The 25,299-nt window shown below is 41.0% G+C and overlaps 1 protein-coding gene across 1 annotated transcript in view; it reads right to left on the bottom strand.

The window, feature by feature from the left end:
* The window catches only part of NPAS2 (neuronal PAS domain protein 2), a 181,451-nt gene that overhangs the window by 22,078 nt on the left and 134,074 nt on the right, over positions 1–25,299 (bottom strand). Inside the window, 7 exon segments of the mRNA XM_053664530.1 lie at positions 1,263–1,347; positions 3,358–3,505; positions 5,695–5,801; positions 6,478–6,560; positions 7,230–7,354; positions 18,062–18,175; positions 20,851–20,971. Coding sequence (XP_053520505.1) covers positions 1,263–1,347; positions 3,358–3,505; positions 5,695–5,801; positions 6,478–6,560; positions 7,230–7,354; positions 18,062–18,175; positions 20,851–20,971 — 783 coding nt within the window.

Raw genomic sequence — 25,299 nt, 5'->3', positions numbered from 1 at the left:
CCGAAATTCAATAATAAATCTCTGACTGGATTATATACATTAATCCTGTTCTTCATTAATCCTGTGGTGTATGGTGTGTCTAACATCCACCTATGAACAGCTTAATTCCATTCTTGAACATCATGCATGATGCATTATGTGACATAGCTGGCTAACAAACATTTCTATAAACAATGACAGGTGGTCATATAAGGATTCTGGTAATGAATCACCCTACAATGCACCCCATGTAGCAGCCAGCGAGGAGGCTCTGCAAAGATGCTGGCTGCTATTTGTCCTTTAAAGGAGATTTTTCCTTCCTCCCAACTTGGTCCTGGATAGACCACAGATGCCTTTGCTGGACTATTATTACTGTGTCAGCCTTGGCCAAAACTCTGGATTCTAAGTCAATGGGCAGCCTGGAACTTGAACCATATTCTAACAATTCTAAGATATTTTGACATATCAGAAATTGAGATATATTCTTCAACTTATGAAAGAAATCCTTATTTCATAGATTGGCAGAATTTTTTTCTTAGTGGAGGATAAAATAATGGTAAAACATATAATTGATAGCTCCTTAGTTTTGATGGAACACAACACTCCCTCCCTTTCTTGCTTTCTCTTTTTTTCCCCAACATTTGTGTCTACTTGAAGAATGGCCTTTGTGGAACAGGGCTCTTTTATATCTGCAAGTGGCAGAGATGGGGGAAGCCTGGCCAGAAGGAACCTGGGAGCTTAGCCTGGGGCAGGAAGGAGTTCCAGTTTCATGAATGAAAATACTTCAGCTCTGGCTGTTAACTAGACCCAGACACAGATAAGGGAATTGCTAGGAGAAGTGGGTGAGCCCTGGAGGCAGTGTAGCAACACTGAGTCTAGGGGAGATACAGGGGCCCCTGAATTATTTCATGGTCAGTGGGATGACGGAATAGCCCGTTTTTTTTCCTGTGGGAGAGATAAAAGTGTAATTCTTATAATTATTCTTGGAAGCCAGAAAGTTGCCAAACCATGTTTTCAGTCTAGAGGCTGTTTTTAGCTCAATGAGTTGTAACTCTTGGTGTCTTCAGGATGTTAATCACCCTCGTGTGCTCTGTCTCATCTGAAGAATGAGGACTGAGGACAGTAACAGTGCCCACCACACAGTAACACCATGGAAGGAAATAAATGAATACCTTGAAACCATATTGAAAAGTACTGGAACACAGCAAGAGCTCATAAGGCAAGAAATGCTGTTTTTATTATTCTTATTTTTATGATAACTCATCTGATGGGGATCAGCATACCTTTAGTGCTGAAGGGTGGATTGCCTCAGATGGGGAGTCTTCCAAAGCCAGCTCCTGCCTCCTTTCCACCCGGACATCTGAGTAACTAATCAAGAAATCAAGAGACCGCAGCTGGACATGGGGCAGTCCAGGATGATGTGGCAAAGAGGGCTGCATGATGTATGGAGGGCTCTATGTGATGACCTTCCTAGAATAGTCACCATGAAGGGGACTAGCCCTGGTGCTTGTATGAGAAGGAAGTTTCAACCTGTGCCTAAATTCCACTGTAGTGACTTCTGATTTGACAGCCAGAATAGCTTCTTTTTTAGGATATTTTTATTCTCTTCTTTACTTACCTTCCCCATCCCCACAAACCTCCAAACATACTTGTCCAATCACATTTTCACTTACAGGGTAAATCTCAGTCTTCAAATAATTAGAAAACTTTCTTAAAATCTACTGAGTCTAGATTTTAAGAAAGCCAAGATCAAGTCTCTGACAGTGTGCCTATGAAATGATGTAACTTTTTTAGTAATTACAACCTTCAGAAAATTTTCTCTCAAACAAACCCAGAACTCTAGCCAGACCCAGACTGTTGATTCGTGTATGGAACCACTGTGAGTAAATCAATTCAATGTGGTGACCGAGTTATGGCTTGTGTGGAGATGCAGGCTGGGAAAGGACCTTGGAAAGAGACAGTAGCTCTGGAGTCTCCAGTATGCTTCTTGTCTTATTTATTCACTCAGTTCACACTTCACTTTCTCTGAAAGTTTCTTTTTAAGATTTGCAAGGTGGAGGACGGAGAGGAAGAGCATGGGCAAGGAAAGAGTCTGAAGAACAAGGTGTTAATGATGACCAGCTTTCTCTGAGGCACAAGGACCCTCTGGAAAAGGCACAGGCTGGTAGCAGTGGGTGGGACTGGCTGCTGAAGTACCCAAGGGTGGGCTAGGAAAGTCAAGATCAAGTCCCTGAGAGTGGGCAAGTGATACGATGAGCAGGTACACAGGCCAAGAAAACTAGCACTTTTCCTCTCTGTTCTCTCCCAACTTACTAAAGAGTATTTACTTGTTGACTATTTAGTATGCAGCCATCTATCTAGGTGTTCATACACATGAACATAAATACTTATCACTATCAACTGTAAGCACCAACAGATATTTATCAACTATGTTTTATATATACATATATAAAATATAGTATATATGAATAGCATCTGCATATACGTATCTATCATCTATCTACCTATCATACATGATCTATATATACAGCACATATATGTAATATCTATTGTGTGTATTTATCATTATCTATCACCTATTTATTTTATATATGTATAAAATGCAGCATGCATATATATACCTGTCAATCTTAACTAATCTTTTTTTTTTGCTCTCTTTAAGTGCTCTTCTCTAAACCAGTTTAAAACTGGTTGATTAAGAATAATTGATATTGATTAATTTTAAGAATAATTGATATTCTTAAAATTTCTGTAGTCAGGGGAAAAATGACATTTGTCCTATACCTTTGGGAATTGTGAACTGACGTAGGCAGCATCTACGAAGTGCTAGATGTGCTATCTCCATTGGACGTCCTGGTTCCCCACACTGGGCTGGGGCTCCCTGCAGCCCCTAAGAACTGCCAGAAACCTGTGCCCACTGGCCTCCTGGCTCTTTTCCCAACAGAGCCTCAGTTGCCAGCAGGGGTTTTTTAAGCATTTAAAATAAAGGGGACTATGTGTTTGAGCTATTTAGAGGCAAAACTTAAATTTTTTTCTCAAAACAATGATAAGGTAAGAATGGGGTATGGACAGAGATGAGGGGAAAATGTGTAAGTAGGTCAGTGAAGCAGTTACTTACTAAGTGATGTTCTGGGTTGCCTGAAAGAGCTCATGAGGCTTCAGAGAAACCTGACTGAACACTTGAAGGAAGTCTGAGCACGGGGGACAGAATGGGGTATATGCCTGGGAGGGTTGAGCTCTGGTGATCACTCTGTCAGCTGCAGAGTGTAGCTCTGACCAGTGGAAGAAGTCCGGCCTGGAGCTTGGTCCTCAGAAGCTGGGACTACCTGAGGTCACCAGGGCTCTAATGGATCTATTAGGGGCCATGTCCCCACGCACCTGATCACTGAATGTGTGCACACGATGAACTCAGGCTTGGAGTTCCACTGATGGTAGGTGATATAGTAGTGGGTCTGCAGCCAAATCCACTGCTGGCCTTTGGTTAGAAACCGATAGCAACATGACTTCCCTTTACCAAACTGCATCACTGTTGGTAGAAAATGGAGTCTGAATATAATAAATGTTAACACAAAAATAATCTTTTTGAAAATAAGCTTTCCAAAAGACAGTATCAGACATTGTATACTTCCCCAGTTAGTGCTGTAGTTAAGTGACTAGTGACTATCAGGATAATGATAAACAATAATGAATTCTTAAACAATGGAGGAGTGATCTATATGCTTTCCTAAATACCCAAAAGCTTAAAAATCATCAAATATTGGCAGATACAGACAGTTTCAAGCTGGGGGTTTAATTAGAAAGAGACCCAAAGATATGGTACATATCTTCCTGCTGCATGTAGTGCTGTCTTTGGAGCTGCAGGATAGAGAAGCCAGACACTGGGAGAATGGACCCCAGAGCAAACCTACTGGCCAGGGTCCTCTGGGCTGAGTTGGCCACCATCAGTCAGTAGTTCAACCTTAGTCTACATGGTTCTAAGACAGTCGCTACAGATGCCATATATCCCAAGTCCACTGCTGCAGGGCCGTGTGTACCTGTGAGGCTGTTGGGGGCTTCTCTGGACATTCTGCAGGGGAAAATAAAGGCTGTTGAGTTATTAGCCTTGGAGAGCAGGGAGTTGAACTGTGGGTCCCAGGAAGAAGAACCATTTTGGTTTTATAGCCACAGTGCCTGGACTTGAGCACCTCTTTGTGGTTAAGAGAAATCCCAACTAGGAAGCTAAAGCTACAAAAGGAGCTTCTGACTTGGGGAATATGATATCTGAAGAGGAGGAAGGCCCAGCCTATTAAGGGAGTGGGATGGATGGTGCAAGCATGCTTTGCCAGAGCCCCAGATGCTGAAGGGGATTCTACAGCCACAGCCTTTCATGTGTCCTTTCTCTGTGAGAGAGGTAGAAGTAGCTGAAGGCTTGAAGAAGTCATGCTTCTCAACTTTTCAAGTGCCCCCCAGTCACTTTGGCATCTTGTTAAAATGGAGATTCTAATTCCATCAGCTGGTGGGGAGAACCTGAGAGTTAGCAAGTCGAGCAAACTTGTGATGCCACGTGGCTGCTTGAGGACCACCCCTGGGGAGCAAGGAGTTAAAGTTTTGGCAATTAATCTTGAATTCTAACAGTGGTTCCTGATGAAACTCAAGCCTATTCTTCCTTGAGCAAAGACAGCAGAGAAGAGAAAGTTATTATAATGGGCACTACAGTCAAGGCATCTATGAAAATGCAATGTTGGGCCCTGGCCAAGTGGCTTAGTTGGTTGGAGCACTGTCCCATGCACCAAACGGTTGCAGGTTTGATTCTCATTCAGGGCACATATATAGGTGGCCAGTTTGACCCCTGGTCAGGCATGTATGGGAGGCAACCAAATGATGTTTCTCTGTTTGTCTGTCTCCCCCTTCCTCTCTAATATCAATAAAAATATCCTCAGGTGAGGAGTAAAAGAAATGCAGTGTTGGTGGTCAATCCATGGATCAGGATCCACAGGTCAATGTTACTACAAATCTTCCAGTACAAAAGTAGGGACTTGGAACCAAAAATATGACTTTAAATGGTTAATTTTTAAATTCTCTTGTTAAGTGAGAATGAAGACATGGTTGTAGTTTTCCCTTACCCCACACCAGGAGTCCTGCCTCCCATACTTTTGCCAAGTGTTCTTCTCTGTGCAGAAAACCTTCCTGATGCTTCTGCCTTAGCTGGATGAGGGACCCTCCTCTGAACTCCCCAATATCCTGTGTACCTCTCTGTTGCTATACCAACAACATCCTATAAAGTCACCTATTTCTGTGTTTTTATCAGCCTTTGTTCCTACAAGCAGCAAGAAGAGTCTGATCATCTTTATATCCTGGGCCTCTCTAATCATCTGGCCTGTGGCTTAGGTCTAATACTTGTCTTCTGGCTAAAGAAAGGTATGTAAATTCAGTATTTTGTGTTTGAAATACTATATTACATAACTTTTTAAAATGGCCAGTACCTTTACATTTCTTTAAGATTAAACAGCTCGTGTATGTGAGGGATACTGGGAAGATGCTGGGGTGTGGCCAGGCATCAATTCTAGGTGAAAACACACACAGGGTCATCCAGACAACAACCTCCATTATACTCCTGGGTCATTTCAGAGAAGATGAAATCTTCCACCTCAGAAAGAACCCAAGTAACAAGTGGACTTCCAGGCTAGGAGTCCTGCCTACAGGTCTCTATGGACAGGGTGAGAAAGCAGTACTCACAGTGCTGGTGACACCTAGCAAGGAGCTCCAGATCATCAATGTGGTAGTAGTCATAACCTGAGGTTCCCAAAACTTCGAAAGGAAGGTATCCTATTATTGGAGGGGCTCTGCCAAGAACAATGGGATAATTCATCAGAGAGGACTCACTATGGTGGCCGCACCTCAATGCTGAGGGTATAGTTTGCACATATAATGATACACAGAGGCCTGTTTCTCAAGAATAGGAGGAGAAAAATAATTTTGCATTGATCAAAGCCCAAGGGGTGTGTATTCCAAAGTACTAATTTTTATATAGGTACTCAGTGCACTTGGCATAACCTGGCCCAAATAATAACAAAATTTATCACAACGGAACAATTAAAAACAGCTATAGATTGAGTCTGCCTAACTCCAAAGTGTAATAAAAAATTAGAGGATGGGGAGGGGAAATTGCTAGTTCTTAAACTGTGAAAAATGTCAAAAAGAAAGAAGATTAGGCTAAAGAGAAAAAGGAGTTGAAAGAAATAAGATGAGAAGTTTATCTCACTTCTGTTCCTGCCTTCCTGGGAGCTGGAGAAACTTTCCATTGGTGGAGGTGGGGGATGGGGTTGTATCCCAAAGATGTCCCCAGGCTGCAGTGTCTGGCTCTTCTGAAATGGTCTGATCCAAACACAGAATGCATCCATGGATATGGACAAATGCGATAGAAGGCAAACTGCCTAACCCTTGGCTGGGAAACACTTTTCCTTCTACCAGGCCCGACCTTTTTCACCCCAACCCAGATATGCTTTTCTTTTCACACACCTGTGATCCAGAAATAAAAACTTCCATTCCAAGCTGTGCCTTGAAGTGAATTCCTCTAGAGTTTCATCAGCTACACACATTTCCTATATTAGAAGGAAGAAAGTGTTGCCTGAGGTGACAGACGCTCACACTAGAGCTGCTCAGGATGACTGGTGAACAAAAGAAGTTACAACTCTTCAGACCAAGTCTTCAAGTTGTGTTGGACTGAAGCTTGTCATCTGTAGCTAATCTGGGTATTAGCTGATACAAAATTTATTTCACAAGTGGGGAAAAATAACTAGGAGCTAAAATGTCACACCCCTCCCTTCCCATTATCTCAAAGTGTGGTAAACATGTGGAAAATGGCTTTTCATCTTCATTTGAATTACTAATTTAACTCAACGTTCCTGCCACAGTCACTAAAGCAATTATAGACAGATTTCAGACAAACCCTCAGTTGACACTTAGTTCTCACCTCTGCCTGCCCTGAGTGGTATTAATGTTGGTATGAAATGTAGGAAGATTTATGAAGCTCTAAAGAAGCATCTCCATAGGCTAAAGAGTGATTGATGCCTTCAAACAAAATATCTCCTAGGAAGTGCAGTTATGAGAGACAGTATGTGGGGCTGTCAGAGGTAAGGAAACCAGACATTTCAAATTTTTAGTGACAATATCCTTGTAATTTAATTTTTTCATAAAGACATTATTAAATATAAGTAAATGGGACTCAACTATAATATTTCCACAGGATAACTTCTCTTCCAGGTACTTACCTTTAGGAATTGTGGTGTTGCTAGGTGAACAGTGGCGATGAAGCAGACCTCCTTTCCTAAAGGTACCTGGCAAGGCCTTAGAAGGGCACTGTCAAAACGCCCTCCATTACAGGAGGGGCTAGGCACTGGGGAGGGAAGGACACAGGTTAGCCCATCTGTGCAGCAGCCAGCCTGCCTGTATTCCTGTGAACCAGCACTGCACTCAGGGCTTTGTGAACATTAAGTCATCTCATTCTTATAACTTGGGAAGTAGGTGCTGTTGTTACCCTACTGCATAGGAACTGAGGCACAAATGGGGGAAGCAACTGCACAAGACCACACAGAACCAGAATTTGAGTCACTAGTATACTACTTGCCTCTCATTTGCACTATCCTATAGCCACTTAAATGACCATGTTGGGAAAAATATTCTGCAAAATGAGAAGACAGCCTCATTCTGCACTTAGGGTTCAAATACTCACTCCAGGCAGTGTTTTACGGGTCAATTTCATAGTCTGTCAGTGTTTTTGATACTGATGGACCCAGGAAAATAACTTTGTCTTGGTACATGAACCTCTGCACCTGGTGTGGCACAGCTGGAAGTCAAGGGCGTCTGCTCTGAAACACCTCCTTAGGGTCCTGCATGAGGCAGGGCCTCAGTCAGGACTACTAAAGAGATAGCCTCAAGACTTAGGGTGATCTCCAAAGGTACAGTACATAGATAACAAAATCTGTTTACTGCCTTATTTATTCTCACAAGTCTGGGAAGGTGTGACTTTCTTCATATTAAGCAATGTCACTCAGAGTAGAAATAATGGAGCAGGAACTGTACCTAGGTCTTAGAGACTCCAAGTCCAAAGTTCTAACAAGGATGGTTTTAGGTTCATCCCACCATGATGCTGAGACTAGGCCCCACAGGCCTCCTGAGGAGGTGCCCTTGGCACTAGCAGCAGTTTTCCCTGGTAGCTACAGATTTTCCCTCAGGTTGACTGTGAACAACTGCTCTTTCTACCTTCCATGCCAAAGAACAATTCTGCTATAGCTGAATTTGTTGGGTGGGTAAAAGGATCCCGTTAAATATGAGAAAAGTCACCTTTCCATGTTCGCAAATTCTCACCAGTTCCCTGGGATCTTTGACATGGCTGCCTAGGCCCTACCTAGAGCAGTTAATTTAGAAACTTGGGGTGAAACCCAGGCATCAGCATTTTAAAACCTCCCAGATTTACTCATGTGCCCCTAGGATTGAGGACTACTGTCATAAATAATCTATATGACCACTTTCATTTTAAAGTAGTTGATTATATCCTGTACATTTCTGAATTTGTACATTTAAAGTTATGTTTTCTAGCCCTGGCTGGTGTGGCTCAGTGGATTGGGTGCTTGCCCGCAAATCAAAAGGTCACTGGTTGGATTCCCAGTCAGGGTACATGCCTGGTTTGCAGGCCAGATCCCCAGTCGGTGGCATGTGAGAGGCAACCGCACATTGATGTTTCCCTCTTTCTCCCTCCCTTCACCTCTCTAAAAATAAATAAATATAATATTTTAAAAAGTAATTTTTTCCAATTTGAGAACATATAAACATCAGAAAACAAAACACATTCTAAGATGATGTCTATAAGACTTTGGATTTTAGCTTTCCAACAATTTCTTACTTTATATGCGTATGGGTTTCTAAGTGATTAAATAATGTGGTGTTTTATCTATAGACATGAATAAATTCATTTTACCAAACATATTCTCTGAATGTATCCATATAACTAATGCATGTTTTCAAACATGACTATAAAGTGGGTAAAATAAAAAACACTGGTCCCAAGAGAGTTTGCATCTGTCATTAGTTGGCTTTGATCACTGAAGATTAATGTGTAGGGTAGGCCAAGGAACTTATCAAGGGAAAAGAAAGCAATTTCACATAAGGGAAGGGTTGCCAGATGTGAACATCTGCATGATTGAAAAATTTCGCAGATGTGAAATATCCTCTCACCTGGAATCTAAGAGACATCACCAGCCAGATAAACACATAATAAAATGATCCCTACTCTTTCAGAATATCAAGACCTTCCAAGCAAACTTCTAAGGATTTCCCAGGAATTTAAGAGAGTCTTTAATTTGACTTGAACCATGTGCCTTGTTTGAGGGATCCTTTCTGCTACTAAATTCATGTGTCCTTTCAGTAAGTACCTTCTTGGTGATTTACTGTGAGGAAGACAGGGACAAATGGAGTGTGAAATAAGCAACACCAGCCCCTAAGGACTTCAAGGGGCAAGGATGTGTATCATGGCAATTAAACGGGTGTTCTATAGAGCTTCCTGTTGGCCTGGCTGCCTCCCAATATAATTTTATCAACCCTTTTATAACTTCTAAAGCTTTGAAGATGAAAATGAATGTCTAAGGACATCCCATTATTGCTTGTACCCTGCAGTGATAAGCCAGGTATTTTAGAGAAGAGCCCAGAACCAGTAAATGAATCTTCTAAGCAAACCTATCCCCCAAACCTGAAGCAGTTGAGAGCTTGATCAAAAGAGAGTAAGTCAAGGATCAAAATTATAATGCCGGCCAAGGGGAAAACCTCAGGGAGAAACATGGGGAAGAAGTTACTTTAAACATTTTGCCACTGGTGTTTGAAATGACTTTCACTCTCAGTGCGAGCCTTCTTACAGTTTCTGGAGAGTCACCACGTGGGCACACTGCTCCCTGGGACTTCATAGTAATATTTAGCTATCTTATCCCCAGGTAGTTTAAAAACAATAATTAAAAATTTAATTAGCTGTTTCAGTTTAAGCAATTGAAAATTATATCTAATTACAACTGACTGCCTGAGCCTTTCAGAAGGATAAACCACTCAATGCAGGCCTAGCCCTGTTTTATCAGATCTCTGACCTTCTCAGCCTCCTTTCCTCTGTTCCTATCTCTGTCTCTCTCTCACACATACAGCACTCATGATAGAGATAAAAGTGATTATTTCTTGCTACATCCCCCCCAAGTCATCTTTAAAATTGATCATAGTGTTGTCCAAAGCTAAAGTGATAGCTTTCCCCATGGCAGAAACTGAATATAATTCTCTCTCTCCAACTCTGATCAGGCCTCTTGCAAACAGTAGGTATCAACAAATGTTTATGGAAAGACTCTCAAACAAGATGACTTTCCACCTCACATCCAAGCCATAGCTCAAAGCCCAGTTTGGGAAGACACCTTCTGATCCTTGTCAACAACTAATGGATAGACTTTGAGATCTCAGGGTGATTTTTCCCTCCACAGCCCAGCCTGGTGCTAATGGTTGCAGGCTTACCATGTGAGGATTCCCCTGGTGCTCAGTTAGCTCATTGCCCTACTCATACATTGATGCTGGTCAAAAGAATGCCTGAGCAACATCTGCTGCAAATCATCCATTTTTCAATCAGTCCATGGAAAGTGTGGGAGTGCCCACCGTGAAACCCATCGTCGAAGAGATGCAAGATGGGGCTCTGTTTTTGGTCTTCCTAATAAAAGTGTTCATGGAACCACAAGGACCCCTCCTCTTTCCTGAATCTGTTAGTACAGTCTCTAAATTCAGAGACCCTGAAAGAAATTTGCCTTGAGCTGGCATTCTTAGGATTCCAAAAATAAGATAGTACAAGGTTGTCCAGAGAATCAAAATGACTTGATTGTGCCCAGCATTCATTGGTTTCCAAGTCTGCCTGATGACAAAGGTGAGGTCCAAATAAGTCATAACAAGGAAATATAGATGACTGTAGGGGCAAGGAGAGTGCAGATGGTGTGAGAACTTGTTTTCCAAGGGGACTGGGAGAGAGAGGAAGAAGCAGGGATGGTCATAGTGAACCTTTGCTGACAGCAAGGAGTAAAAGGAAATGGAGAAAGATATACCAATACTCTTCTGCTCAGTATCAGTTCAGTCATCAGGTCTAAACAATTAAGCATTCTTATCAGAGATGGCCTGCTTATGATGACTTGCAACAGCTGCAGGAAGATACACAGTCCACAAGATGACAAATAGCTTTCTCAGTACTTCTTGGAATAAATGAAAAACAAAGCAGGCAGGTGTCTGAGGAGACATGAAACCATGTGAGGAGGTTTGCCAAAAGAAGAATGAAGTTTGTAAATCTCATTTGTGTTAAGTGTCTGAAAGACTGGGCAAGATTGTTGGAATGTTGAGAGGAAATAATGTTCTGCACATTCATGAGAAATCATCTCCCCCGTATTAAGCATGATTCCCAGACTCACATTTTTTTCTCTTCCCTGTGTGTGTTCCCCAATGTATTCTGAAAAGCCAGGTAATTGGGTTCTTGGGAGAGCAGCAGCACCATAATCTTGACCAGTGTTTGGCCTGGGGTTCTGCCTAACTTGTGGGGCTAATGTGTAGTTTTCTTTCCTTCCTGCCACTTATATTTGGCACAGGGAAGAACAATGTTGGCGGACAGAAGCCACACCAGAAAGCTGGAAGGTAGCAGCCTTCAATTGTTAGACTAAAGATCATATTCTAATGGGAAAATATACCTTAAATTTCTTCTTTCCTGTGGCATTCATTAATAAAAATGAGTCACTTTGAGGGCCAGGAGATGTAATGGCATTGACAAAATACCCACCAGATGGTGGGTATGGAACAGAGCCAAATTACTGTATGCTCAGGAAAGTGAACTTTCTGTAGGCTGCTGTGCCCTGAGCCACAGTGGGATATCATGTGCCCATTTTTTATCACAATTATTGGACAACCTATACCAAAGTCCCCTGTACCAGGCTGAAACAAGCATGAAGATAGTTAATAAATGTATGACCATTCCTTACTGTTCCATTTTAATACAGACTGAAGATGCTCTGACAGAATGACAGTCTTAGGTAAAAATTTGTTCTTTTTTCTGATCTTAATTCTTCTGTAATCTACTCTGCAGCAATGTGCACTGCTGGGGAAGAATATGAGCTTCATTGTCGGGGTAGCAGGAACAATCTGATCCTGATCCTTGGAGCTTGTGACAGAGACTAGATGAACCTGGCCTTACTGCACTAGACTCCCAGGTCCACTTCCAGTGAGGCTTGGCTAGCCTGCAATTTGTTTCTTAACTGAGACACATCAATGAATTCAGCTTAGGAAAAGATACACCAAAACAAGACCTCCAAAGCCAGAAAATGAGGCAACAAACAGCAATCTCATGGAACATACAGAGTCAAGTGCTGTGAACTGAGGTGAAAGGCCTCCCCTCTGCAAGAACTTCAGTCTGGGTGTGTGGTTAGAGGCAGGGAAGTAAAATGAGGGCAGGGAAACTTTTATGTTCTGTTGTGTGGTTTCTGGAAAGCCCAGAGTGGGATGTTTGCTGACGGTGACCCATTTGGAACCACACTGCAACTTTGGAATCACTGCTCTCTGGATTTTAGTTAGACACATGTTTAAATCCAAGGAAGGGAGAGGGGCAGGAGCTCATATAGAGGGTGGCCTTCTTCCTGACAAGAGTGGTGGGGGTGGGGCTTCAGGACTTGGGAGTGTGGGACTGGGGAAAGGTCCATAGACTCCATGTCTGTTTAACTGGAGAAATAAAAAGATGAAATGGTCTCCAATTCCATCCATGTTGAAATAAGCCAGGCAGTGAGGGACAAATACCATATGATCTCACCTTTAACTGGAACATAATCAAGAAAAGAAAAAAACAAACAGAATATAACCAGAGTCATTGAAATTAAGGACAATCTATCAATAGCCAGAGGGGAGAAAAGAGGAGACAGTGGGGAGAAGGGTTGAAGCAAGGGAGGGAGGTGGGTTTGGAGCAGGTGGGGAGAAAATATAAACAACTATAATTGAACAACAATAAAATAATTTTCAGAAAAGATGAAATGGTATTTGTTCAAAAGCATTAAAAAATGTGTTATGTGACAAACATAGCCCTGAATAAAGCAATTTCATTTTAACACTATTCTGGAAACACCATGCAGAGCACAGGTGCACCAGGGCTGCTCAGGCAGGGGCCCTCACCAGTCGGCCAAGGTCAGAGTGGGCTTTTGTGAGAAGAGGAGGAGGTGTGCACTTCTATATCCCAGCTGATACCTTCTCATAGGCTGCCTTAGAGATTGTCCTAAAGTGAAACAATTTTAAGAAGCTACATTCTTATCCCATTTGCTAACACACATTTTTCACCTTTATTAAAAGTCTAGGTGAAAGATGTGAAGTTTTGTTATCTCCCCATTCCCTCCCTGCCACTACCTACCAAACATCTGTGGCAAATTATGAAGTCCTAAGAAGTGGCCATGACCTCAGGGAAAATTTCATTTTGCTCAAGTATTTGGGCAACCATTGCTGTGTCTGCAAGGCAAGAGTGGATGGGGTGGGGTGAGGGGACTTGAGGGGAGGGGTAAAGAGGTAGGTGGCATAATGGCTAGTTGATCAGGAAATGTCCAATTAGAGAGTCTAATAATGTTGATGAGGGCAAAGAGGCTTGTGTCCTTCCGCTTCCCCTAGACTCGAGTTGGCCTACTCACACTGAGTAGCCAACTCAATGTGAGCCAGCTGAGACCTGAGCAGTTAGTTATCTGGGTCAGCAGGCAAGCAGATGGGGTCTTCATCTATGTGATTTAGATGTCACCAAACACTCTCTCTGGCTCAGTCTTTCCTTCTCTTCCCTACCCTGAAACCTCAACATTTCACTTGGCCCCTTCATTTTAAGGCCTGAGAATTCCTATAAATGTGAATTTTAGTAGCAGCAAGGGCCTCTATTGGCCTTGGGCCAAATTGGTTGATCAGAAAATCTTCTAGGCTGGGAAGAGAATGTCAGGAACTGTTTTACAGGGGTCTGGGTAAGAATATTAGGGAGCACCCAGAGAAGGGTGGGGGCATAGAATGGGGAGTGAGTGGAGGCTAAGGGTGAAACTTTCCTGACCACACACTGGTGCTCAGGAGGTCTTCCAGTATAGACTATTCACAAGGCACAGTAAATTAGACAGGCTTAAGTTTACCCAGCACTTACCAATGTGAATTTAATCTTTATTTCACATTTAAGGACAAGAAGTAGCAGGAGGACTCCTGGAAGTAACCACTAAGTTCCTGGAGTGTGCTTTGGGGTCAGTCAAGGATGGCTCTGTTAATCACCACCCAAGGAAGACAATGATTTCCCTGAGTTGAAAGTTCTTGGTCTGAATTGTGGCTCTGTCCCCACCACCTGTGTGTCAGGGCCAAGTTCTCCAAGTCTCTGTCTATGTCAACCTATTGTGTTGAGTGCTTATTTGTGTGCCAGGCAAGGACTGCATCGACCCAGGAAGGGGTGCAATGAACAGGTTAAAGGCTTCTCTCCTTGCCATGCCATTTTTTAATAAAAATAAGAGCCTCATATCTTGACTGGCACCAAGTAAGAATACACCTGGTAATAATACATAAACTAAACAGCTCTACAGAAATGAAATATTTTTCATGGTAATGGACCAAATTAGGGTTTCCTACATAGTTATTTGATATGTAAGCAGGTATTCTATTTAAATAAAACTAGTGTTAATGGTCATTTTTCTTCCGCACTTTGCATATTGTTTTTAAACTTGTGCCATGCATGGGAACTTGGGGAAGTTATATGGGGTGGCTTGTGTAATGATCACGATTTTTAGTTCTGTATTTGGTGCTTTGACATTTGGGGTCTTGCTGACCCTGGAGGGACTGCTCCTCTCAGGGTCAGTCAATTCTTAGGGATACTAAACAACTCACCTTCCAGTGTACCTTTCATATGGAAACTAGCCAATGCAGATCCTACCCACCCCCTCTCCCTTCTGACTGTCATACTATGCCCCTGCCCTAAACTGATCACTCCAGGGCCAGGATTGGACAACTCTGGGCAGCCTCTACAGCACAAAGCCCTGCAATTAGGCACACTAGACAATTCTAAACCTTCTAAGTAACCCTGCCTTGCATATACTTTCCAGAAGAAACCACAATAGAGGCTCTTTGTATTTTTCCTGCTCCTCCTCCCTCTAACATATACTGATGCTTCCCTATGTGACCCTGCATAATGGGCCGTGCCTGCTGGATCTGTGCACATAAACTTCTTCCTTCATGACAACCATTTCCATGTCTGCATGCCTTATTATATTTGATATCCTTAAAGCAGCTTGGTATGTGGGTACAGGATATCTATTGTACACAAGTATAGACATTATATACCACTTCCAGGAAAGGGACAGGCTTATGCTGTACATCTGGATATTTGATTTCAACACAGATTTGTGCAAGGCAGCAAAGCACTGGGTCTAAGCATGAATTGGTATAGATGTGGGTCCCCCTTCCCACCTATGCACCTCTGACTTCACTTTCTTATGCATCAGTTTCCTTTAGAGTTAAGAGGAGACAATGCCAATAGTACCATCTCATAAGGTTCTTATGAGGATTCAGTGAGATGATCAAGGCAAAGACTGAGCCTGGGGCTTGGTACTAAAGAAATCCCCCTGATGAGCTATTTTTAAAACTAATTGTTCAATGTTTATTAAGAAGTAAACCTACAAAATAAAATTTGAATTATTTTTCTATTATATTAAACCATATTTTATAGGTTAAAATGGTTGATTTTTGGTGATTTCATAAGGCTCCATGTTAGCAATTCATTTGTTTCTTTGATGCTTTTTCACATCGATTGTAATTCAAGTCAAACTTATATTTCATATTTTCCACAATTACATTGGGCAACAAAACCCCTGCTAATTTTGGTTTATTCAACAGGCTCTGGAAAGTTACTTTTCACTCTTGATTTTAAATTTTCCACTTCCAATGCTATGTGTTTATAGAAGTAAAAGTCTCCAAAAATAAAATCACACATAATTTCCACACATTCTTTCAGGCAAACAAACATTGTCTTAACCTGCAGTGGAAATAAAGCCTTGTTAATTTAAAAAAATTCCAGGTATTCACAATGAAGCCTGCCTATTTCCTTGAAACCCTCGTAAACAGCTCTACAGAAAACCCGTGATCAATGACAGGAAGGTTCAAAGTGGTATTCAGTAGCATCTTAGAATTGTGGGAATGGAAATTTACAAAGGACAGAACTGCTACTCACCAGAAAATCATGGGATGGTTCCTTTAATTAAGAGTGTGCACAGCTGTCATGGGGACACGTGGGAGAAGCATCCTCTGTGCATGAGGCTATTGGGATACTCTGCTCTCCCAGGAGCTGGCATTATTTATGACCACAGCACATGCTTCAAGCAAATTCCAAATCACTGTTTATTTTAACTCAATGACAAAGTTGTCTGGAAAAGGTACCATACGCAAGAGGAGTGTCACAGAAATTCCTATGGAATGGCATTTAGTATTACAATAGGGCAGTATTTCTCCAAGTCCATGACCCCATGGTTCTTTTCCAACCATGCAATCCCAGCCTCATCCTCAGGTCTTCTGAACTGGAGTCATTTGACAACACTAACGACATGCATTTTCACAGCTGCCTCACCCCACTACCTACTGTACCAGGGCTGGCATCATGTTGGGTATTCTATGAGGTCACCCTCTTTATCTGGTAGCTGAAGGAGCTACTGGTGTGGTTCACTGAACAATCATCTATGAAGGTTTGGGAGAGCCTTTAGATGAGTCAGTTTAGCATGGTCAGGCCTTGGCTTCATCTGTTTTGCTCAGAGTTAGGGACCCGCTTGGGGAAGATGACCTTCCAAAACTTCCAACCACTCAGGCAGAAGGGCTTCAAGTCGACCATGGAGCCTATCATCCAGGTATAAATGCTGAACACTGGGCCTGGAAATAGCTTTGGCAGAATCATGATGCTTAGCATCTAGTTAGAGCTGAGCCTTTTGAACAAAGTAAGTATATTTTATGCAAATAACGTATAACAAAGAAGCCTCCAAAGCTGGAGGAAAAACTTCTAATCGCCTCAGCATTAGGACTTGGTGCCATGGAAACTTTGGGTCTAATCTGACTGGGATAACTGAACTTGATAATGGACCCAGACTTAAACAACAGTAATCAAGGAGTACAAGTGAGCATTGCCATCAACTCCCTCATGCTTTCCACCTGCCTACCCACCCTCTCATTTCTGAGGCTCATCTTTCTGTATGTATTCCTTTGATATTTTTCCTCCTTTTTTTCTTCCTACCATTCCCTGTCAACACTTCCTTCTGGTTTTTCTCATCTCTGCTGTTTTATGAAATACTAGATCTTTCAAAGTTATTTGTTTTGAGTTTCAGGGTATGGGACAAACAAAAGGCAGGTCAGCCTGTGCTAGGCTCCACAGCAGGGCTGTATGGTAGGACATGTATCTCTGAGTTTCTGGCATCAGGTCTGCATTCCCATTTTGCAGGGGTAAAAAGTAAAACTGAATGTTTAAGTCAGGTTTAGAGATGCATGAAGAGCTTACACAATTATTTGTCTGAGTAATTTCAGAAAGGACAGCTTTACCATTTAACCTATCCTGCTTAGCAGTTCATCCAATGTAGATGAGCACAAGGCCTATGAACCAGAGTTATTAAAATATGCTCACAGTAGTACAGAAAGGGTGATAATAATTGTAAAATTGTAGAAGGCAAGATTATGGGTCATCAGGTCACAATGAAACACTGTTTGGCTGTTTGTCGGCCAAGCCTCTTCTATATTAACTGTAAATTATTTCTCACAGTAGAATTATTCCATCAGCCTGCAATTAAGTAAATTAATAATGTACATCTCAGTGGGACTTTGCACACTGACATACACAGGTGTGGAAGTGTGTTCCTCTCGAATAGGAAATAACATTTACAAGCACAAAAACACACATCTTGGGAACAAAAAATCGAAATGCGAACATGTAAAGCACAGATTCTTCTGCTTCCTTCCACCATGGATTTTTATGTCCCCATGTGCATATCTGCATGTTAAAAGACACTGGCACAATTACATGACAAGTAAAGCTTACCATTGTTGTAGGTGCGAAAATTTCCTACAAATTTTATGTATTCATAAGTTGGAAATTCCTTTGGGTTCAAGCTGCCTCTGAGAAGATGGCAATAAAACTCTAAATCATTGTCAGCTGTATCATTAAGGGAACAGGAAGAGAAAGACAACATGAGCATTATACACTGTAGACTAAACAAGTCACATCCTTGTGAAATTCTCATGGTGAGAATATTTCTTTCACTGTGATTGAATTTTGGACATGATTTTGTAACCTTTTCAGCATAGGTTCCATCCCATAATTTACAGATATATTGCATTCCACACTTAGACCAACCCAATTAATCGTCTTTGCTCACAGATGTCTGTGGTTAGTTATGCTGGCATTGATTAGTGCCAGTTGTTTTCACAGGGTATATAAAAATAATGCAACTCATATAGAACTGCCGCATTTAATTTAATTTTTTTGCTTTCCTTTGAGGTAAAATCAGATGAACAATAGGATAAATTCTTCATGGAAAATGGACAAAGGCTAGAGCAAGCACAAGGCAGCTTCAGTACCTCCATCAGTGTATCTGCTTCATTAAGTGATAAGTGGTTCAGCAGACACCAAGGCCAAACTTTTAGCCAGGCGCCAGTTTAAAAACTTAGAAACACCATAAACACTGCAAATGCGTATAAATTATCCAGTGACAGACTAGGAAGAAGAAAATTTGGATTTTTGACCTATTTATTCAATTTTAGGTTGGTTATTTGGTATCATACAAATCTAGTATTACACTGTCCTCCAAAATAAGCAGATTGCTGATTTTTGCACTGTTTATTACTAAAAGACCCTCATGTGAAAAAAGAAATTTCTCCCATTCTATGTAAAACAAATTATTATTCTTAAGCTCTATGCTTTCAAATTAATTTTTAATTTTTAATTTGTTGATTATGCTATTACAGTTGTCCCATTTTTTCTCCCCTTTATTACCCTCAGCCCTGTACCCCCCTCCCACCATCATTCCCCCAACTTAGTTCATGTCCATGAGTCATACATACAAGTTATTTGGCTTTTCCATTTCCCATACTATTCTTAACCTCCTCCTGTCTATTTTGTACTTAACATTTATGCTTCTTATTCCCTGTACCTTTTACCCCATTCTCCTTCCACCTCTCTACTGTAACCCTCCATGTGATCTCTATTTCTGTAAATCTGTTCCCATTCTAGTTGTTTACTTAGTTTTTTTTTTTTTTTAGGTTCAGTTGTTGAGAGTTGTGAGTTTGTTGTCATTTTACTGTTTGTATTTGTTATCTTCTTTTTCTTTGATAAGTCCCTTTCACATTTCATATAATAAGAGCTTGGTGATGATGAACTCCTTTAACTTGCCTTTATCTGGGAAGTGCTTTATCTGCCCTTCCATTCTAAATGATAGTTTTGCTGGATAGAGTAATCTTGGATGTAGGCCTTTCATGCCTTCAAATATTTGTTTTTAGCCCCTTCTTGCCTGCATTGTTTCTTTTGAGAAATTAGCTGATGGTCTTATGGGAACCCCCTTGTAGGTAACTGTCTCCTTTTCTCTTGCTGCTTTTAAGATTCTCTCCTTATCTTTAATCTTGGCTAATGTAATTATGATGTGCCTTGGTGTGAGCTTCCCTGGGTCAACCCCTTTTAGGACTCTCTGGGCTTCCTGGACTTACTGGAAGTGTATTTCCCTTGCCAGATTAGGGAAGTTCTCCATTGTTTTCAAATAGGATTTCAATTTCTTGTTCTTCCTCTTCTCCCTCTGGCACCCCTATGATTTGGATGTTGGAACATTTAAAGTTATCAAGGAGGTTCCTAAGCCTCTCCTTGTTTTTTAAAATTCTTGTTTCTTCATTCTGTTCTGGTCGAATGTCCATTTCTTCTTTCTGCTCCAAACTGTTGAGTCCTGGTTTCCTTCCCTTCACTTCCCTACATCTTCCTTTATTTCACTTTTCATAGCCTTCGCTTTTTTCCTGTGTTTTGAGACCATATTCAGCCATATCTGTGAGCATCCTGATTACCAGTGTTTTGAACTCTGAATCTAATAGGCTGGCTATCTCTTTGTCGCTTAGTTGTAATTTTTTTCTGGAGCTTTGACCTGTTCTTTCACTTAGCCATATTTTTTTTGTGTCTGTGTGCCTGTCACGTAGTAAAGGGAGGAGCCTTAGATATTCACCAGGGTAGGGCATCCCAGGTCGCTGCATTGTGGCACTGTATGTGGGGGAGGGGCCTGAGAGGGAACAATACCTCTTGCTCAGTTCTTGGCTGGCTTTCAGTCACTCCCAACTACCCACAAGTGAATTGGGCTCTTCTGGTGCTGATTCCCTGCTGGGTGGTTTTGTGAATGTTCTAGGAGCCTGTGGGTCTCTCCAGTGAACTCTCATGTGAGGCTGGAAGTTTCTCCTGCTGCCTCAACCCCACAGGTTTTTCAATTAGAGGTTTTAAGGCTTTACTTTTACACACTGGAACTCTGGAAACTTGGGTTGCACAATCTGTCTTGTTCCTCCTGGTTTATTGCATGCAAATGTGGGACTGCCCATTCTGCCAGCCACCACAAAGTGTATCTACTATGCCTCCATCTTGGCTGGAAGTGCCAAATTTTCTATATAAAAAATTAAATGTCTTACATATTCCAAACTCCAGTTGTAGTTCTAATCTTAAAATATACCTCTGAGGATCTTGGATATGTTCTGAGTCACAAGGAAAATTATTCTTAAAATTAGTCCTTCCTTCTTAATTTGTTTAACCTTTCAAAACTAAAATTTTATCTTTATATATGGTAAAACTGGTGAAGTTAAACTTACATTTTAAGTATCCTGGGGAGGGGGAATCTGTCACAAGCATATGGGAAGAAAGCATCTTATAAACTTCTGAATGTTCTTGTTCTGGAAGGAAATTTAATAAATTCTGATCCATGACATCTGACTGAAAAGTAAAATAAAGAACAAAGGTATACACACAATGAATATGGAAAACAAGAGCAAAAGCAAAAACTAAACATTCATGTAAATTCACAATTATTTTCAGAAATGAAAAATTCAGTATCTGATTTTTGGTGAAGACCTTTAATCTCTCATTCTGTAATTTTGAATTGTAACCCAAAGGTTTTACTTGCTCAATGCACATGTGCTATTGCCTATGGGCCCAGCAAGAAGTAAGAGTGAAGCAGACAAACATGCAGAGTCCTCTTCATCTTCAGGAGCCCCATATGCTCATGTCCCCCCTTCTGGTTAGGGGAGCATGGGCAGTGTGATTGACCCAGCACAAGATCAGTCACTCATTTGAAGGGTTCTGAGGACCTCAGTGTGGTTCCTTTTCTGACATTTATGTCTGCAGGTGGCTGTCTGTTTACTTCTTAAATGTCTATAGTTGAAAGAACTGCACTCTTTCTTCTAAGTGCCTGAGCATTGTAGATACAAAATAAATACAACTTTGAGTCTGGATAGCACTGATGAACAGAACTGTCTGTGATGAGGAATATGTTCCATAATCTGTGAGTCCATTATGGAATCCACTAGCCACATGGCTACTGATCAAGAGCTACTGAGCTTTTGAAATGTGGCTGGTATGACCAAAGGCTGAATATTTAATTGCATTTAATTTTAATTATTTGAATGGGAATGTTAATAGCCACACATGGCTATGGCCATGGCTCCCAGATTGGATAGTGCAGGAGGAAACTTCCAGTGGAGACAGAGGATAGGTATGTCTATATCACTTCCTTGGACACCCTCAGTAAACTTACCCCCTCTTGCAGCTTAAACATGATCTGTATACACTTGTAAGTGTGTGTATTTAGGCAACTCTCTCTTATGTGCCTTGGCTTAACCTTCCAACTGCCCCTTAGATGCCCCCTATGGACTAAATATTCACAGAGATCCCCAATATCATCATTCTTTTGCACCCATACTTCTCCTCCCCTTGTCTTCTCTGGTCTCGTATGTGGTATTGTCATCCAGTCACTCACTCATATCAGACACCCAGGTTTTCTTCTCCCAACCTCATCTTCACAAACAGTGTTCAAGTCCTGTGAGATTTTCTTCCCACCAATTTTCTCAGATCTACTCACTTTTCCATACATATGGCCTCTATGCTAATCCAAACCACCAGCCTCTTTTGTCTGGGGAAAGAACTGGCCAAGCTGGTCTTCCTATTCCAACTCCTGTCCTTGTCCAATTTGTTTTCCAAAAGGAGCCTGCAGCAGATCAAGTTACCAACTTGCTTAAAACCATCTATGGGCTTCCAATTGTTCCTGGGATGAAGCCTAACCATCTCAATTCACTGTAGGGCTCCCACACCTGCCATCTACCTGCTCTACTCTGGCACTTCTGCCTGCCACATCTTCCTTTTCTGAAGTTTGTCAGGATTGTTTTTCTGTCAGGACCTTCCTCCAGGCTCTACCCTCTGACTGGAATATTCTACATCCTCTCCCCTTGTTCACCTAACTTTTCAGGCACCTGCTTTGAACTCATGTGCCCTGAGAAGCTACTCATGACAGCCCCTCATCCAGAATGGTGCCCTCGTCCAGAATTGTGCCCTCACCCTGGATTGTCAAGCTTCTGCACCCTTCTGCTACACTTGCTAGGTCATTCTGCACTTGCCAGCATGTCTTCATCTAAAGGGGACTGGCCCTCATTGTGGCAATGAAGGTGACAGCTGAGAGGTTGGGTTTGAAGAATGGCTCTGCCCCCTCCAAGCTACACTTTGCTCAACTAGAAGATTGAGAACCTGATGTGAAATGAGCTGATTTAAACATCTATAACAGGGGTGTCAAAGTTCTTTTCATCAGGGGCCACATAAGCTTCATGGTTGTGTTCAAAGGGCTGAATGTAGAGCTCTTTGTTCCTAGGTAAAGAGTAGTTACATTTATATGGTTCTAAAATTACATTGGACACTTTGAAGGCAATAGCAAGGCTGATGTGGACCCAGTGAAAATGAGTTTGACATTCCTGATCTACAAGAACTGGAGGGACAACAACAAACAAAGCCCAGAGCAAGTAAAGGAAAGAAAATAATAAAAATGAGAGAAGAATTCAATGACATAGGGATAAAAGAACAATCCTAAGGATCAATACATACAAGAGTTGGTTCTTTGAAAAGGGGAACAAAATTAACAAGCCTTTAACCAGACTCATCAAGAAAAAAGAGAAAGGACCCAAGTAAATAAAATCAGAAACAAAAGAGAAGAAATTACAACTGATACCACAGAAACACAAAGGATTATAAGGAATTACTATAAACAACACTATACCAAAAAATTGGAAAACCTGGGTGAAATAGACAAATTCCTAGAAAATATAGTTTTCCAGAACTGAATGAAGAATAAGCAGAAAGGTTGAACAGAACAATAACAGCCAGTGAAACTGAAGCAGTAATTGAAAAGATCCCAGCACATAAAAGCCCTGGACTGGATGATTGCTCAAGAGAATTTTACAAAACATTTTAGGAAGAGCTAATTCATATCCTTCACAGGCTATTTCAAATAATCTAAGAAGATGGAAGACTCCCAAACTCTTTTTCTGAGACCAGCATCACCCGAATCCCAAGATTGGATGATGACACAAGAAGGAAAGAAAACCACAGGCCAATATCGCTGATGAACATAGATGCTAAAACCCTCAACTAAATATTGGAAAATCACATACAGCTATACATTGAAAAGATTACACATCTGATCAAGTGATATTCATCCCAGGGGTGCAAGGATAGTACAATATTCACAAATCAATAAATATAATACATCACATAAACAAAAGGAAAGACATAAATCATATGATCATATGAATAGATGCAAAAATAAGCATTTGATAAGGTACAGCCCCCATTTATGATAAAAACACTCAGCAAAGTGAGAGTAGAGGGAGCATATCTCAATAAAGGCCATATATGAGAGACCTACAGCCAACATCATGATGAACAGGCAAACTTAAAAGCTTTCCCACTAAGATCAGGAACAAGACAAGGGTGTCTGCTTTCACCACTTCTACTCAACATAGTAATGGAAGTCCTAGCCACAGTGATCAGACAAGAAAAAGAAATAAAAGGCAACCAAATTGAAAAGGAGGAAGTGAAACTGTTATTGTTTGCAGATGACATGATAGTGCACATAGAAAACCCCACAGACTCCACCAAAAAATGGCTCAACCTAAAAAATAAGTCTGGCAAAATGGTGGGATACAAAGTTAACACTTTGAAATCAAAGGCATTTTTTGTCCACCAACAATGATTTATCAGAAACAGAAATTAGAAAAAAAAACCATTTGCTACAGCAATAAGAAAAATAAAGTACCTAGAAATAAGCCTAACCAAGGAGGTAAAATATCTGTATGAAGAAAACTATACAACACTGAAGAAAGAAATCAAGGAAGACACAAACAAATGGAAATATATACCGTGTTGATGGATTGGAAGAATTACCATTATCAAAATGTCCATACTACCCAAAGCAATTTATGGATTCAATGCAATACCTATTAAAGTACAAGGACATATTTCACAGACATAGAACAAACACTTCAAAAATTTATATGGAACCATAACCAGCCCTGAATAACAACTGCAATTTTGAGAAAGAAGAAAAAAGAGGAGGGATCACAATACCTGATTTTAAACTATATTACAATGTCAGGGTAACCAAAAGAGTCTTGTAGTGGCGTAAGAACAGACACATAGATCAATGAAATAGAACAGAGAGCCCAGAAACAAACCCAAGTCTCCATGGTCAATTAATATTTGACAAAGAAGCAGAGCATAAAATAGAGAAAAATATAATAAAAATATCCTCTTCAACAATTGGTGTTGGGAGAGCTGGACAGCTACATCTAAAAAAATGAAACTTGATCAGCAACTTGCACCATATCCAAAATAAATTCAAAGTGGATAAAAGATGTAAATGAAAGTTGTGACACCATTAAAGTCCTTCAGGAGAACATAGGCAGGAAAACCTCAGATATTCTATGCAGCAATATTTTCACTGATATGTCCCCTACAACAAGAGACATAAAGGAAAGAATAAACAAATGGAATCTCATTAAAATAAAAACCTTCTGTGTGGCTAAAGAAAACAGCATTAAAATGAAAAGAGAACCAACTGTATGGGCAAACATATTTGCCAATGATATCTCAGACAAGAGTTTGATCTCCAACATATATATAAAGAACTCACATGACTCCTCTCCAAAAAGACAAACTACACAATTATAAAATGGGCAAAGGACTTGGGCAAATGCTTCTCCAAGGAGGACATACAGAGG

This window comes from Artibeus jamaicensis, unplaced genomic scaffold (assembly GCF_021234435.1).
Source record: "Artibeus jamaicensis isolate MK-2021 breed Jamaican fruit bat unplaced genomic scaffold, CSHL_Jam_final contig_384, whole genome shotgun sequence".
Taxonomy (NCBI): Eukaryota; Metazoa; Chordata; class Mammalia; order Chiroptera; family Phyllostomidae; genus Artibeus; species Artibeus jamaicensis.
Note: the sequence above shows the minus strand (reverse complement) of the source record. Positions and strands in the feature narration are given on the sequence as shown.